At 55.1% G+C, this 16091-nt stretch overlaps 1 protein-coding gene across 1 annotated transcript in view; it reads left to right on the top strand.

The window, feature by feature from the left end:
• LOC145363528 (uncharacterized) overlaps positions 1-16091 on the top strand; it is a 45113-nt gene that overhangs the window by 13239 nt on the left and 15783 nt on the right. The window contains exons 3-5 of the mRNA XM_080218717.1: positions 1798-2017; positions 9785-10478; positions 13801-13828. Of these exons, the coding sequence (XP_080074843.1) occupies positions 1798-2017; positions 9785-10478; positions 13801-13828 (942 nt within the window). The remainder of the gene's footprint in view (positions 1-1797; positions 2018-9784; positions 10479-13800; positions 13829-16091) is intronic.

Genomic DNA, 16091 nt, shown 5'->3' with positions numbered 1-16091 from the left:
GATTATGGGGATGCAGAGAGGGAATGGAACTGACTCAATCCTTGGAGTGCAGAAGGAGGCCATTTGGCCCATCAAATCTGCACCAACTTTCCGACAGAGCATCCTATGCTCTTCCCTCACTATGAGGAGAGGCTGAATAAACTAGGCTTGTACTCGTTAGAGTTTAGAAGAATGAGGGGAGATCTCATTGAGACGTATAAGATGATGAATGGGATGGATAGGATAGAGGTGGAAAGACTCTTCCCGCTCAAAAAAGACAGTAGGACTAGGGGGCACAGCCTCAAGATAAAGGGGGGGCAGTTCAGAACGGAGTTGAGGAGGAACTTCTTCACTCAAAGGGTGGTGAATCTCTGGAATTCTCTGCCCGTTGAAGTGGTGGAGGCTGCCTCGCTAAATATTTTTAAGAAGCGGGTTGATGGGTTTTTGATAAGAGAGGGGATTAAGGGTTATGGGGAGAGGGCGGGAAAGTGGAACTGAGCCACGACAGATCAGCCATGATCTTATTGAATGGCGGGGCAGGCTCGAAGGGCCAGATGGCCTACTCCTGCTCCTATTTCTTATGTTCTTATGTTCTTATCCCCTTAACTCCTACCTTTTCCATGGCCAATCCATCTAGCCTAGCTACCTTTGGGCACTCAGGGGCAATTTAGCATGGCCAATCCACCTAACCTGTACACCTTTGGACTGTAGGAAGAAACCAGAGCACCCAGAGGAAACCCACACAGACACAGGGAGATCGTGCAAACTCCACACGATCACCCATTGAACCTGGGTCCCTGGCACTGTGAGGTGACAGTGCTAACCAATGTGCTGCCCCTCTACAGGATCAGCATGTACTTGTGTCATTGACCGGACATCCTCCACGTTGCAATGACCGATGACTGGAAATATATAACTTTGATGTGGAGATGCCGGTGTTGGATTGGGGCAAACACAGTTAGAAGTCTCACAACACCAGGTTAAAGTCCAACAGGTTTATTTGGTAGCAAAAGTCACTAGCTTTCAAAGCGCTGCTCCTCCAGCAGGTGAGTGGGATTTCAGTTCAGAAACAGGGCATATAAAGACACAAACTCAATTTACAAAACAATGATTGGAATGTGACTCTTTACAGATAATCAAGTCTTAAAGGTACAGACAATGTGAGTGGAGAGAGGGTTAAGCACAAGTTAAAGGGATGTGTATTGTCTCCAGCCAGGACAATTAGTGAGATTTTGCAAAGCCAGGCAAGTCGTGGGGGTTATAGATGGTGCGACATGAACCCAAGATCCTGGTTGAGGCCGTCCTCATGTGTGCGGAACTTGGCTATCAGTCTCTGCTCAGCGACTCTGCGCTGTTGTGTGTCCAAAAGGCCGCCTTGGAGAATGTTTACCCAAAGGTCAAAGGCTGAATTAGCACTGAACCCAGGTCCCTGGAGCTGTGAAGCATCAGTGCTAACCACTGTGCTACAGTGTCACCCATCCAAATGGAAGGAGGAGGGGAAAACCATTGATTTCCTCCCAGATGTTGCACAGGGGAGGAAGTTTCACTCTGAAGCTCATAGTCCAACCTCCGCTTTGTGACGTCACACAATGGAGCCCGGCCTGAATCAGCCAATAGCAATCACTCGGTTCCTCGGTGACGTCTCTGGGGTTCCAGTGCGCAGGCCTGAACCCGGGAGCCCCGCCCCCCCCACCCACCCACCCATTGTTCCCCTCCTCGAGCCAAGGTTTCCAGACAACCGGTTGGAGGCGGGGCTCCGGCCAGAGCGAGAAGCCGCTCGGTTATCTCCCCCTCCCCCCGTCTGGCCGCTCCGAAAAGAGATCGCGAGCGACCGCTGGCGGCGGCCGCACTGCGCCTGCTCCGGACAGCCCGGCTCAGCAAGCCCTCTCTTGTGCGCCTGCTCCGGACAGCTCTGCTCAACAAACGCTCTCTCTGCGCCTGCTCCGGACAGCTCGGCTCAGCAAGCGTTCTCTCTGCGCCTGCTCCGGACAGCCCGGCTCAGCAAGCCCTCTCTTGTGCGCCTGCTCCGGACAGCCCGGCTCAGCAGTGCTCTCTCTGCGCCTGCGTGCTGGGCTGCCCAGCTGAGGGAGTGGGGGAGGGGAACTTTTTGCAAAAAAAAATTCTCTTCCCATCATTTTCTCCCAAATCCTGCAGTTTGATCTGAAACAGCACAGCTTCTGGGTTTTTTTTTTAGCTTCACACACACACAGAAACTAAAACTTCCTCCTCTGGCCAACACCTGTGAGTAAAACACTTTCTTTCTCCACCCTCCCTGGGGAAATACAGAGAGCTGTGGGACCCTGGAACTGGAATTAGAGCCAAATATGCAGAAGGGGGGAAATGTTTGTGATTTTGTGCACCCTGTTTTTATTGTCTAAGCTGTTTAAAGTGTAATTTATCCTGTCTATTCAAATATTGTTAATGCATGATTAATTCATGTTGATTTTGGTTTGATAGTTACGGTAAAATATTTATACAAATATACTGAAGGGTTTGATTTGATTTATTTTTGATTTGATTTAATATTGTGACCTGTATTAAAATCATAGAATCCATGCAGTGCAGAAGGAGTCCATTCAGCCCGTTGAGTCTGCACCAACCAAAATCCCACCCAGGGCCCGTTCCCCGTAACCCCACGCATTTAGTCTGCTAGTTCCCCTAACACTAAGGGGCAATTTAGCGTGGCCAATCCAAGGACGGCACAGTGGGTTAGCACTGCTGTTTCACAGCTCCAGGGACCCGGGTTCGATTCCTGGCTCGGGTCACTGTCTGTGTGGAGTTTGCACATTCTCCCTGTGTCTGCGTGGGTTTCCTCCGGGTGCTCTGGTTTTCTCCCACTGTCCAAAGATGTGCGGGTTAGGTTGATTGGCCAGGCTAAAATTGCCCTTTAGTGTCCAGGGACATGTAGGTTAGAGGGGATTAGTGGGTATAATATGTAGGGATATGGGGGTAGGGCCTGTGTGGGATTGTGGTTGGTGCAGACTCGATGGGCCGAAGGGCCTCTTCCTGCACTGCAGGGTTTCTATTATTCTATGAATCCACATCTTTGGACTGTGGGGGGCGGGGGCGGGGGGGGGGGGGTGATAAGGAGCAGCTATTGCCCTTAGTTGAAGGGTCAGAGAGGAGCTTATAGGTTCAAGGTGAGGTGCAGGGGGGATACGAGGGAAACCATTTTTACCCAAGAGGGTGGTGACGGTCTGGAATGCGCTGCCTGGGAGGGTGGTGGAGGCGGGATGCCTCACATCCATTAAAAAGTATCCGGATGATCTCCTGGCCATCACATCCAGGGCTATGGGCCAAGTGCTGGTAGATGGGATTAGGCGGGAGGTAAGGTGTTTCTTGTGTGTCGGTGCAGACTCGATGGGCAGAAGGGCCTCTTCTGTGCTGTATGATTCTACGGCACGTATATGGCTAGCAGCTTATCTGAAGATTTTCAGGACTTTGTGTTCAGGATAGGAAGCATGGATCTGTGTAAGTCAGTATGAATTGACACATTCAGAATTGGGGAGGGTGCACATTAGATGTAGTGACATTAGAATAATGGGAGTGTGGATTCACAGCTTCCATGGAATGGGAGAGGAAAGAACATTTCAGACAAACTAGAATTTGATTTGATTTATTATTGTCACATGTATTGGGATACAATGAGGGGTATTGTTTCTCACATGCTATTATTATGAAGGAGGAGGTTGATCTCCTCTCCGAGAACTAACACTTGTCCAGTCAAAGAGGAGTATCTGGTTCCATAATCTGTTAAAGTGTGTGTGAGAAGGGGGATTATCTGAACTTCAACAACTTGTAGTGGTTAAATCAAAATAACTACCTGAGACACTCTCAAAAATCAACAAGTGACACTTTATTGATCTAACTAACAGTAAACAGTTGCACTAAACTATTAACTAACCCACAAAACACTTCTCTAATGAAATGCTGTTCAGATAAATACATTTCCCACTCAATAACTAAAACAAAATAGAATTTTGAGTCACTCTCAAAATTATAACCAGGTTTATCGTTTTCCAGGATCTTCTGTCTCCCTTCTTCTGTCTGGAATCTCTGTTGTCTTTTGCTATCATCACTATCGAGATGCGGCTTTCTTTTAAGACATAAATGATGTATTGTAGAGAGCAGTTGCTGTCTGTCTGTCTGTCCGTCTGTCTGTCTCTCTCCCCCCTCTCTGTCTGTCTTTCTCTCTCCCTCCCTCTGTCTGTCCGTCCGTCTCTCCCTCCTCTGTCTGTCCATCCGTCTCTCCCCTCCTGTCTGTCCGTCCGTCTCTCCCCTCCTCTGTCTGTCCGTCCGTCTCTCCCCCCACCTCTGTCTGTCCGTCCGTCTCTCCCCCCACCTCTGTCTGTCTGTCTCTCCCCCCACCTCTGTCTGTCCGTCTCTCCCCCCACCTCTGTCTGTCCGTCTCTCCCCCCACCTCTGTCTGTCCGTCCGTCTCTCCCCCACCTCCGTCCGTCTCCCCCCACCTCCGTCCGTCTCCCCCCACCTCCGTCCGTCTCCCCCCACCTCCGTCCGTCTCCCCCCACCTCCGTCCGTCTCCCCCCACCTCCGTCCGTCTCCCCCCACCTCCGTCCGTCTCCCCCCACCTCCGTCCGTCTCCCCCCACCTCCGTCCGTCTCCCCCCACCTCCGTCCGTCTCCCCCCACCTCCGTCCGTCTCCCCCCACCTCCGTCCGTCTCCCCCCACCTCCGTCCGTCTCCCCCCACCTCCGTCCGTCTCCCCCCACCTCCGTCCGTCTCCCCCCACCTCCGTCCGTCTCCCCCCACCTCCGTCCGTCTCCCCCCACCTCCGTCCGTCTCCCCCCACCTCCGTCCGTCTCCCCCCACCTCCGTCCGTCTCCCCCCACCTCCGTCCGTCTCCCCCCACCTCCGTCCGTCTCCCCCCACCTCCGTCCGTCTCCCCCCACCTCCGTCCGTCTCCCCCCACCTCCGTCCGTCTCCCCCCACCTCCGTCCGTCTCCCCCCACCTCCGTCCGTCTCCCCCCACCTCCGTCCGTCTCCCCCCACCTCCGTCCGTCTCCCCCCACCTCCGTCCGTCTCCCCCCACCTCCGTCCGTCTCCCCCCACCTCCGTCCGTCTCCCCCCACCTCCGTCCGTCTCCCCCCACCTCCGTCCGTCTCCCCCCACCTCCGTCCGTCTCCCCCCACCTCCGTCCGTCTCCCCCCACCTCCGTCCGTCTCCCCCCACCTCCGTCCGTCTCCCCCCACCTCCGTCCGTCTCCCCCCACCTCCGTCCGTCTCCCCCCACCTCCGTCCGTCTCCCCCCACCTCCGTCCGTCTCCCCCCACCTCCGTCCGTCTCCCCCCACCTCCGTCCGTCTCCCCCCACCTCCGTCCGTCTCCCCCCACCTCCGTCCGTCTCCCCCCACCTCCGTCCGTCTCCCCCCACCTCCGTCCGTCTCCCCCCACCTCCGTCCGTCTCCCCCCACCTCCGCCCGTCTCCCCCCACCTCCGCCCGTCTCCCCCCACCTCCGCCCGTCTCCCCCCACCTCCGCCCGTCTCCCCCCACCTCCGCCCGTCTCCCCCCACCTCCGCCCGTCTCCCCCCACCTCCGCCCGTCTCCCCCCACCTCCGCCCGTCTCCCCCCACCTCCGCCCGTCTCCCCCCACCTCCGCCCGTCTCCCCCCACCTCCGCCCGTCTCCCCCCACCTCCGCCCGTCTCCCCCCACCTCCGCCCGTCTCCCCCCACCTCCGCCCGTCTCCCCCCTCCTCCGCCCGTCTCCCCCCTCCTCCGCCCGTCTCCCCCCTCCTCCGTCCGTCCGTCTCCCCCCTCCTCCGTCCGTCCGTCCGTCTCCCCCCACCTCCGCCCGTCTCCCCCCTCCTCCGTCCGTCCGTCTCCCCCCTCCTCCGTCCGTCCGTCCGTCTCCCCCCTCCTCCGTCCGTCCGCCCGTCTCCCCCCTCCTCCGTCCGTCCGCCCGTCTCCCCCCTCCTCCGTCCGTCCGCCCGTCTCCCCCCTCCTCCGTCCGTCCGCCCGTCTCCCCCCTCCTCCGTCCGTCCGCCCGTCTCCCCCCTCCTCCGTCCGTCCGCCCGTCTCCCCCCTCCTCCGTCCGTCCGCCCGTCTCCCCCCTCCTCCGTCCGTCCGCCCGTCTCCCCCCTCCTCCGTCCGTCCGCCCGTCTCCCCCCTCCTCCGTCCGTCCGCCCGTCTCCCCCCTCCTCCGTCCGTCCGCCCGTCTCCCCCCTCCTCCGTCCGTCCGCCCGTCTCCCCCCTCCTCCGTCCGTCCGCCCGTCTCCCCCCTCCTCCGTCCGTCCGCCCGTCTCCCCCCTCCTCCGTCCGTCCGCCCGTCTCCCCCCTCCTCCGTCCGTCCGCCCGTCTCCCCCCTCCTCCGTCCGTCCGCCCGTCTCCCCCCTCCTCCGTCCGTCCGCCCGTCTCCCCCCTCCTCCGTCCGTCCGCCCGTCTCCCCCCTCCTCCGTCCGTCCGCCCGTCTCCCCCCTCCTCCGTCCGTCCGCCCGTCTCCCCCCTCCTCCGTCCGTCCGCCCGTCTCCCCCCTCCTCCGTCCGTCCGCCCGTCTCCCCCCTCCTCCTCCGTCCGTCCGCCCGTCTCCCCCCTCCTCCTCCGTCCGTCCGCCCGTCTCCCCCCTCCTCCTCCGTCCGTCCGTCCGTCTCCCCCCTCCTCCTCCGTCCGTCCGTCCGTCTCCCCCCTCCTCCTCCGTCCGTCCGTCCGTCTCCCCCCTCCTCCTCCGTCCGTCCGTCCGTCTCCCCCCTCCTCCTCCGTCCGTCCGTCCGTCTCCCCCCTCCTCCGTCCGTCTCCCCCCTCCTCCGTCCGTCCGTCCGTCTCCCCCCTCCTCCGTCTGTCCGTCCGTCCGTCTCCCCCCTCCTCCTCCGTCCGTCCGTCCGTCTCCCCCCTCCTCCTCCGTCCGTCCGTCCGTCTCCCCCCTCCTCCTCCGTCCGTCCGTCCGTCTCCCCCCTCCTCCTCCGTCCGTCCGTCCGTCTCCCCCCTCCTCCGTCCGTCTCCCCCCTCCTCCGTCCGTCTCCCCCCTCCTCCTCCGTCCGTCCGTCCGTCTCCCCCCTCCTCCTCCGTCCGTCCGTCCGTCTCCCCCCTCCTCCTCCGTCCGTCCGTCCGTCTCCCCCCTCCTCCTCCGTCCGTCCGTCCGTCTCCCCCCTCCTCCTCCGTCCGTCCGTCCGTCTCCCCCCTCCTCCTCCGTCCGTCCGTCCGTCTCCCCCCTCCTCCGTCCGTCTCCCCCCTCCTCCGTCCGTCCGTCCGTCTCCCCCCTCCTCCTCCGTCCGTCCGTCCGTCTCCCCCCTCCTCCTCCGTCCGTCCGTCCGTCTCCCCCCTCCTCCTCCGTCCGTCCGTCCGTCTCCCCCCTCCTCCTCCGTCCGTCCGTCCGTCTCCCCCCTCCTCCGTCCGTCTCCCCCCTCCTCCGTCCGTCCGTCCGTCTCCCCCCTCCTCCGTCTGTCCGTCCGTCCGTCTCCCCCCTCCTCCTCCGTCCGTCCGTCCGTCTCCCCCCTCCTCCTCCGTCCGTCCGTCCGTCTCCCCCCTCCTCCTCCGTCCGTCCGTCCGTCTCCCCCCTCCTCCTCCGTCCGTCCGTCCGTCTCCCCCCTCCTCCGTCCGTCTCCCCCCTCCTCCGTCCGTCTCCCCCCTCCTCCGTCTGTCCGTCCGTCCGTCTCCCCCCTCCTCCTCCGTCCGTCCGTCCGTCTCCCCCCTCCTCCTCCGTCCGTCCGTCCGTCTCCCCCCTCCTCCTCCGTCCGTCCGTCCGTCTCCCCCCTCCTCCTCCGTCCGTCCGTCTCCCCCCTCCTCCTCCGTCCGTCCGTCCGTCTCCCCCCTCCTCCGTCCGTCTCCCCCCTCCTCCGTCCGTCCGTCTCCCCCCTCCTCCTCCGTCCGTCCGTCCGTCTCCCCCCTCCTCCTCCGTCCGTCCGTCCGTCTCCCCCCTCCTCCTCCGTCCGTCCGTCCGTCTCCCCCCTCCTCCTCCGTCCGTCCGTCCGTCTCCCCCCTCCTCCTCCGTCCGTCCGTCCGTCTCCCCCCTCCTCCGTCCGTCTCCCCCCTCCTCCGTCCGTCTCCCCCCTCCTCCGTCCGTCCGTCCGTCTCCCCCCTCCTCCGTCTGTCCGTCTATCTGTCCCCCCCCCGGTCTATCTGTCTCCCCTCCGGCCCCCCGTCTCTGTCTCGGTGAGCTGTGGCAGGTGCTGTTCTCCAGATTGTGCCACATGCCCTCCCAGCTCTTATACCCCTGATGACACACCAATATCCCCAAAATAGGATTGGTTCTCAGGTTATTGAAACATCAAATTTAAATCTAATAGAGTGCTGGTGGCTAAGTGCCTAGTTCAAACTGATTGGCTAAAAACAGCCTGTTGTCTTGGTAACACTACTGTTTGGCCTTTGATACGATATTTCAGTCTGTGTGTACACCTGCAGCTTTTTTTTAAACTCTCTAAATACAAAAAAAAACTCTTTTTAAAGGGACAATACGATATTTTCACACTGGAGCATTTTACAATTTTTAAATAATTTTTACAAACACAAAATTCTAACATTCTACTCAACTTTGCAACACTATAGAGACAAACAATACCGTACTTTGGTAGGAATAACAGATGTGTAGAGTATAGGGCTAACGGGAGGACTCTGAATAGTGTGGATGAACAGAGGGATCTAGGTGTATGTGTACATAGATCCCTGAAAGTAGGGAATCAAGTAGATAAGGTTGTTAAGAAGGCATACAGTGTCTTGGCGTTTATTGGTAGGGGGATTGAATTTAGGAGTCTATCTCTATGTTCTATGTTCATAGAGTGAGTAGGGGAGAAGGGAAGGAGAGAGTGCAGAATGTAGTGTTACAGTCATAGCTAGGGTGTAGAGAAAAATCAACTTAATGCGAGGTAGGGTCTATTTAAAAGTCTGACAGCAGCAGGGAAGAAGCTGTTCCTGACTCGGTTGGTACGTGTCCTCAGACTTTTGTATCTTCCTCCCGACGGAAGAAGATGGAAGAGAGAATGTCCCGGGTGCGTGGGGGTCCTTGATTACGCTGGCTGCTTTTCCCCGAGGCAGCGGGAAGTGTAGACAGAGTCAATGGATGGGAGGCTGGTTTGTGAGAAGGACTGGATTGCGTCACAGAGGTTTTACAGCATGGAAACAGGCCCTTCGGCCCAACTGATCCACGCCGCCCAGTTTCTACCACTAAGCTAGTCCCAATTGCCCACATTTGGCCCATATCCCTCTACACCCATCTTACCCATGTAACTATCTCAATGCTTTTTAAAATGCAAAATTGTACCCGCCTCGACTACTGCCTCTGGCGACTCGTTCCAGACACTCACCACCCTCTGTGTGGAAACAATTGCCCCTCTGGACCCTTTTGTATCTCTCCCCTCTCACCTTAAACCTGTGCCCTCTAGTTTTAGACTCCCCTACCTTTGGGGAAAAGATATTGATTACCTAGCTGATCTATACCTTATCTTTCTAGTTTCTTGGGCAGAGCAGGAGCCGCACTGAGCTGTGCGTTCTATGGCGAATTGTCTGTTCTGAACGTTTCTGCTGTGCTGACAGTAATGACCTTGCAAACTCCCTTTTACAGGAGATTAGAAGTGGAGGATTTTACAGTCAGGACAACGTGTGTCAGATCCGACAGCGTCACACCGGTGTTTGAACTTCAGAAGGAAGCATGTTTGTCTGTCTGTGTCTGCTTCTAAATATATTTAAATCAACGTGACTGGAAAAGCACACACACACCCAAGTAAGAGTGTTCCAGTGCACTGAGTGTGGAAAGAGCTTGAACCAGTTACACAGCCTGGAAATACATGGCAGCGTTCACAGCGGGGAGAGACGGCTGTACCCGTGTTCTGTGTGAGATTTAACTGATTGTTTAACCTGCAGAGTCACAGGGACACCCCCGCCCCATGGAGAAACCGTGGAAATGTGGGGACTGCGGGAAGGGATTCCCTTCCCCGTCTGCGCTGGAACCTCACCGACGCGTCCACACCGGGGAGAGGCCGTTCAGCTGCCCCGTGTGCGGGAAGGGGTTCACCCAGTCGTCCCACCTGCTGACGCACCGGCGGGTCCACACCGAGGAGAGGCCGTTCGCCTGCCCCGAGTGCGGCAAGGGGTTCAGTAACTCCTCCCACCTGCTGACGCACCGGCGGGTCCACACCGGCGAGAGGCCGTTCGCCTGCCCCCAGTGCGGGAAGGGCTTCAGCGACTCGTCCACCCGGCGGAAGCACCAGCGGGTCCACACCGGGGAGAGGCCGTACACCTGCTCCGCCTGCGGGAAGGGGTTCATCCAGTCGTCCCACCTGGTGACGCACCGGCAGGCTCACACCGGGGAGAGGCCGTTCGCCTGCCCCGAGTGCGGGGTGGGGTTCACCCAGTCGTCCCACCTGCTGAGGCACCAGCGGATTCACACCGGGGAGAGGCCGTTCGCCTGCCCCGAGTGCGGGAAGGGGTTCAGCGATGCGTCTTCTCTGCTGACCCACCAGCGAGTCCACACCGGGGAGAGGCCCTTCACCTGCTCCGAGTGCGGGAAGAGATTCACTCAGTTGTCCAACCTGCTGAGACACCAGCGAGCCCACAAGTGATTACGGGGGTTGGATCCTGCATCTAATCACATCCAGGACAGAACCACGTGCATTCTGACGTCTGGCGAGGTGGGGAGGGTCAGTGGGCCTCTTTCTGCTGGACTGGCCGCTCTCACGACTTTGCTTCCAGTCGGCTGGTGCTCTTAAAGTTTTACCGTGGGTAGCACGGTGGGTTAGCACTGTTGCTTCACAGCTCCGGGGCCCTGGGTTCGATTCCCGGCCTCGGGTCACTGTCTGTGCGGAGTTTGCACATTCTCCTCGTGTCTGCGTGGGTTTCCTCCGGTTTCCTCCCACAGTCCAAAGACGTGTGGGTTAGGTTGATTGGCCAGGCTAAAATTGCCCCCTTAATGTCCTGAGGTGCGTAGGTTAGAGGGATTAGCGGGTATAATATGTGGGAGTAGGGCCTGGGTGGGATTGTGGTTGGTGCAGACTCGATGGGCCGAAGGGCCTCTTTCTGCACTGCAGGATTCTGTGAAAAGTTAAAGTTTATTTTGTTAGTCACAAGTCGGCTTACATTAACATGGCAATGAAGCTATTGTGAAATCCCCCCACCCCGCCCTAGTCACCACAGTCCTGCACCTGTTTGGGTCAATGCACCTAACCAGCACATCTTTCAAACTGTAGGGGGGGAAAACCAGAGCATACGGAGGAAACCCACGCAGACACGGGGAGAATGTGCAGACTCCACACAGACAGTGACCCGAGCCGGGAATCGAACCCGGTTCCCTGGTGTTGTGAGGCAGCAGTGCTAACTACTGTTAGCTGCCCTGGCAGAGCACATTTCCACTAAAATGACCCACAAAAGCTGATGAAGGACATTTATTTTTATCCTGGACAGTAAATAGTGTTTTTCCTACTACTACAGGTAGATCAGAAATAAATACATTTGTCTCTGTTCCGTTGATTGTACAGCACAGGGCCAGGCCAGTCAGCTCAATTGGTCTATGTCAGTATTTATGCTCCACATGAGCCTCCACCCAACCCTCTTCATCTCCCCATCGTTAGAGTTTAGAAGGCTGAGGGGGGATCTTATAGAGATTTACAAGATAATGAAGGGGATGGATAGGGTAGAGGTAGACAGATTCTTCCCGCTTAGAAAGGATAGCAGGACTAGAGGGCACAACCTCAAGATAAGCGGGGGGGCAGTTTAGATCAGAGTTGAGGAGGTACTTCTTGACTCAAAGGGTGGTGAGTCTCTGGAATTCTCTGCCCGTTGAAGTGGTGGAGGCTGCCTCGCTGAATATATTTAAGTCACGGGTAGATAGGTTTTTGATAGACAAGGGAATTAAGGGTTATGGGGAGAAAGCGGGAAAGTGGAACTGATCCACTTCAGATCAGCCAATGATCTTATTGAATGGCGGGGCAGGCTAGATGGCCCACTCCTGCTCCTATTTCTTATGTACTTATCAGCATATCCATCAGCTTAATATGGGCTTCTGCTCTGCCCAAGACCACAAGAAACAACGAAGGGTCCTGAAAATAGCCCAGTCCATCAGGCAAACCAGCCTCCCATCCGCTGACTCTGTCTACACTTCCCGCTGCCTCGGAAAAGCAGCCAGCATAACCAAGGACCCCTACGCACCCCGGACATTCTCTCTTCCATCTTCTTCCATTGGGAAAAAGATACAAAGGTCTGAGGTCACGTACCGACCGACTTGAGAATAGCTTCTCCCCTGCTGCCGTCAGACTTTTGAACGGACCTACATTTATTTATATTATGAATGGCACGGTGATTAGCACTGCTGCCTCACAGTGCCAAGAACCCGGGGTTCGAGTCCCGGCTCGGGTCACTGTCTGTGTGGAGTCTGCAAGTTCTCCCTGTGTCTGCGTGGGTTTTCTCCGGGTGCCCCAGTTTCCTCCCACAGTCCAAAAGACTGTGCAGGGTAGGTGGACTGGCCATGCTAAATTGACCCTGGTGTCAGGGGATTCACAGGATGAATATGTGGGGTTATGGGAATAGGACCTGGGTGGGATTGTGGTCAGCACAGACTCGATGGGCCAAATGACCTCCCCCTGTACTGTAAGGATTCTATATTAAGCTGATTTTTTTTCTACACCTTAGCTATGACTGTAACACTACATTCTGCACGCTCGCCTTTCCTTTCCCCATGTACTCGATGAACGGTATGTTTTGTCTGTACAGTGCACAAGAAAGAATACATTTCACTGTATCCCAATACATGTGACAATAATAAATCAAATCCTTTTTCCCTATGTACTCAATGAACAGTATGCTTTGTCTGTATAGTGTGCGAGAAACAATACTTTTCACTGTATCCCAATGCATGTCAAAGTAACAAATCAAAACAAAAATATTTTTAGAGTATAGAACACTACAGCACAAACAGGCCGTTCGGCCCACAAGTTGCGCTGATCGCATCTATACCTACCAAGCCATAGAACTATCTGTAACTTCCAATGCCATTAAATCCCATGTACTCATCCAGAAGTCTTTTAAAAGACCCCAGTGAGTTTGCCTCCACCACCACCGACAGCAGCCGATTCCACTCACTCACCACCCTCTGAGTGAAAAACTGACCCCTAACATCTCTGTACTTGCTTCCCAGCACCTTAAACCTGTGTCCTCTCATAGCGACCATTTCAGCCCTGGGAAATAGCCTCCGAGAATCCACCCTATCTATACCTCTCAACATTTTATAAACCTCTATCAGGTGGCCTCTCAACTTTCATCTCTCCAGGGAGAAGAGACCTAGCTCCCTCAACCTATCTTCATAAGGCATGCCTCCCAATCCAGGCAACATCCTTGTAAATCTCCTCTGCACCCTCTCAATAGCTTCCACATCCTTCCTGTAGTGAGGCGACCAGAACTGCGCACAGTACTCCAAGTGGGGTCTGACCAGGGTCTTATAAAGCTGCAGCATTACCTCCCGACTCCTAAACTCAATCCCTCGATTAATGAAGGCCAGTACACCATACACCTTCTTGACCACATCCTCCACCTGCAAGGCCGATTTAAGAGTCCTATGGACCCAGATCCCAAGATCCTTCTGCTCTTCAACACAGCTAAGACTCTTACCCTTGATATTGTACTCCTGCATCCCACTGGTCCTGCCAAAATGGACCACTACACATTTATCTGCGTTGAAGTTCTTCTATTCCTTTCTCCCTCATGTATGTATCCAGCTTCCCCTTCAATGGATTCATGCTGTTCACCTCAACCACTCGCTGTGGTAGTGAGTTCCACATTCTCACCACTCGCTGGGTAAAGAGGTTTCTCACTATCCCTATTGGATTATGGAACCTCTTCACAATCTTAAAGACTTCCATCACGTCACCCTTCAGTCTTCTCTTTTCTAGAGAAAAGCAGCCCCAGCCTTTCCTGAGGGTTAAATCCTCTCAGTTCTGGGATTATTCTTGTGAATCTTTGTTGCTCCTTCTCCAGTGACTCTGTTTCCTTTTTCTAAATGGAGATCGCAGATGTCGACAGTGCTCCCAGTGTAGCCTAACCCTGGTTCTAAAGTTGAACTTAATCTCCCTGCGAATGGAGGGGGGGAGCTGACCGAGGTATATAAAATGTTAAAGGGGATTGATGAGGTTTTATTTTTTTATAAAGTTTATTTATTATTGTCACAAGTTGGCTTACATTAACTCTGCAATGAAGTCACTGTGAAAAATCCCCTAGTTCGCCACACTCTGGCGCCTGTTCAGGTTGCACTGAGGGAGAATTTAGCACGGCCAGTGTGCCCTAACCAGCGCGTCTTTCGGACTGTCGGAGGAAACTGGAGCACCCGGAGGAAACACTCATAGACACGGGGAGAACGTTCAGATTTTGCACAGTTACCCAAACCGGGAATCGAACCCACATCCCCGGTGCTGTGAGGCAGCACTGTGCCACCACCGTGGAGGAAGGAGGCCGTTTGGTTTGAATGACCATTTTGGGGATGCCCATGTCTCATGAAATGAATGAAAGAAAAGCAGAGGATGTTACACAGTGGTTGAGCGTGGATTTGGGTGGTGGTGGATCATCGGGGCGAGAGTGCTGAGTGGCAGTTGAATGCGAGTCCACACTTGCATTCTGCAGAGATGGAGCGTGAATCGATGCTCAGGTGGTGATGGTTAAAGGGCAGCGGTTGGAGATTGGCAGTTGAGCTCCGACTGTTGACCCTCGGGGATTGAAGGGTGTGGTGATCTCTGTTGTTTCCCCCTTTGCATACAGTTTGCTCCGAATAAATAATTTTTTTAAAAGTTAACGTTTATTTATTAGTCACAAGTCGGCTTACATTAACACTGCAATGAAGTGAGAATCCCCTAGTCGCTGCACTCTGGGGCCTTGTTCGGGTGCACAGAGGGAGAACTTAGCACGGCCAGTGCACATCTTTGGACCGTGGGAGGAAACCGGAGCATCTGGGGGGAAACCCATGCAGACACAGGGAGAACGTGCAGACTCTACACAGCCCAGTGACCCGAGCCAGAATGGAACCCAGGTCCCTGCTGCTGTGAAGCAACAGTGCTAACCACTGTGGTGCATAATTCTATTACTTTCACCTGCCGAGCGATTGTAGAGTCTCACAATTATTACAACATCTTACCCATTTACCTCTATTTGTGCCTTGAGATCATCCACCCTGTTGGGAATTTAGGAGGAGCGCCCTAACTCTGGCTTTTTGACCGCATTCACTGCATACTCGGTGCATGGTCTGTGCGATGCTACGCTGCCTTCAGGGAGTGTGTTTTAATCGCATTCTCTGCAGTTACTTTCAAGCGGGCTTGGCCTTTTTTTTATTGTTGCCATGGCGTCTGGGCTGATGTCCTCTAATTGTTGCTGAAAGCAAGACAATGAGTGTCTGATTTATTTTTAATCAGGGCCTAACGCAGTGTCCTGGAGTTTTATGACCCTTTTTGGCAGATCAGGTGCTTTTGGACAATTATTTTTTGCACACACACACACACACACAGAGGAGAAATCCAAAGGTTTTACTTTCACTTTGGCAGAAGCTATTTTGTTTGGATTGCAGATTGAAAGTTTTTATCTCTCTCCCTGGTGTTGGAAATTCTACTGTTGGTGCCTGGCTTGCCAGAAGCTGGAGGCATTTCGTGCTCTTTCTGTCGAAATGTGCAGAAAGTTTCAGGACTGGAAAGCATAAATGTTTCAATTCCACCTCCAAAGGCCTAATGCACAGCAGGTGGTTAAAAAGCAGCAAACATCAGAATCACATGAGTGTATTTGCTTTCTGTGCTGAGCCTCGGGGTTGTTTAGCTTGTACAGTGTATAAACCTTACCAGCGAGGTACAATGTTATCATTGTGTTTCTGTAATTGGTAAAAGTTATTGCTGATTTTCTTACCATATGTTAACTGTGTTCTGAAATAAACTTTGTTTGATAAAAGCTCCCTAGTGGGTCACTTGAAGCATACTGAAGTGAAACATGTTTATGCATATAAAATTCAAAGTGCAAATCTTACGACCTAGGCTGACCTCATAAAGCACCTTGGAGTTCCTGGCCTGGTTTATAACATCCGTTTCTCCTGCCCTTGAGTCCCACTCCTTGCTCGTTACCAAATTTACTTCGCTCCAATTTGGGCTACCATTACCCTGACAAGCTAGTTTAATGCCACTCCAACAGCACCAGTAAATCTCCATGCGTATGT

This window comes from Carcharhinus amblyrhynchos, unplaced genomic scaffold, assembly GCF_965287045.1.
Source record: "Carcharhinus amblyrhynchos unplaced genomic scaffold, sCarAmb.v2.hapA scaffold_39, whole genome shotgun sequence".
Taxonomy (NCBI): Eukaryota; Metazoa; Chordata; class Chondrichthyes; order Carcharhiniformes; family Carcharhinidae; genus Carcharhinus; species Carcharhinus amblyrhynchos.
Note: the sequence above shows the minus strand (reverse complement) of the source record. Positions and strands in the feature narration are given on the sequence as shown.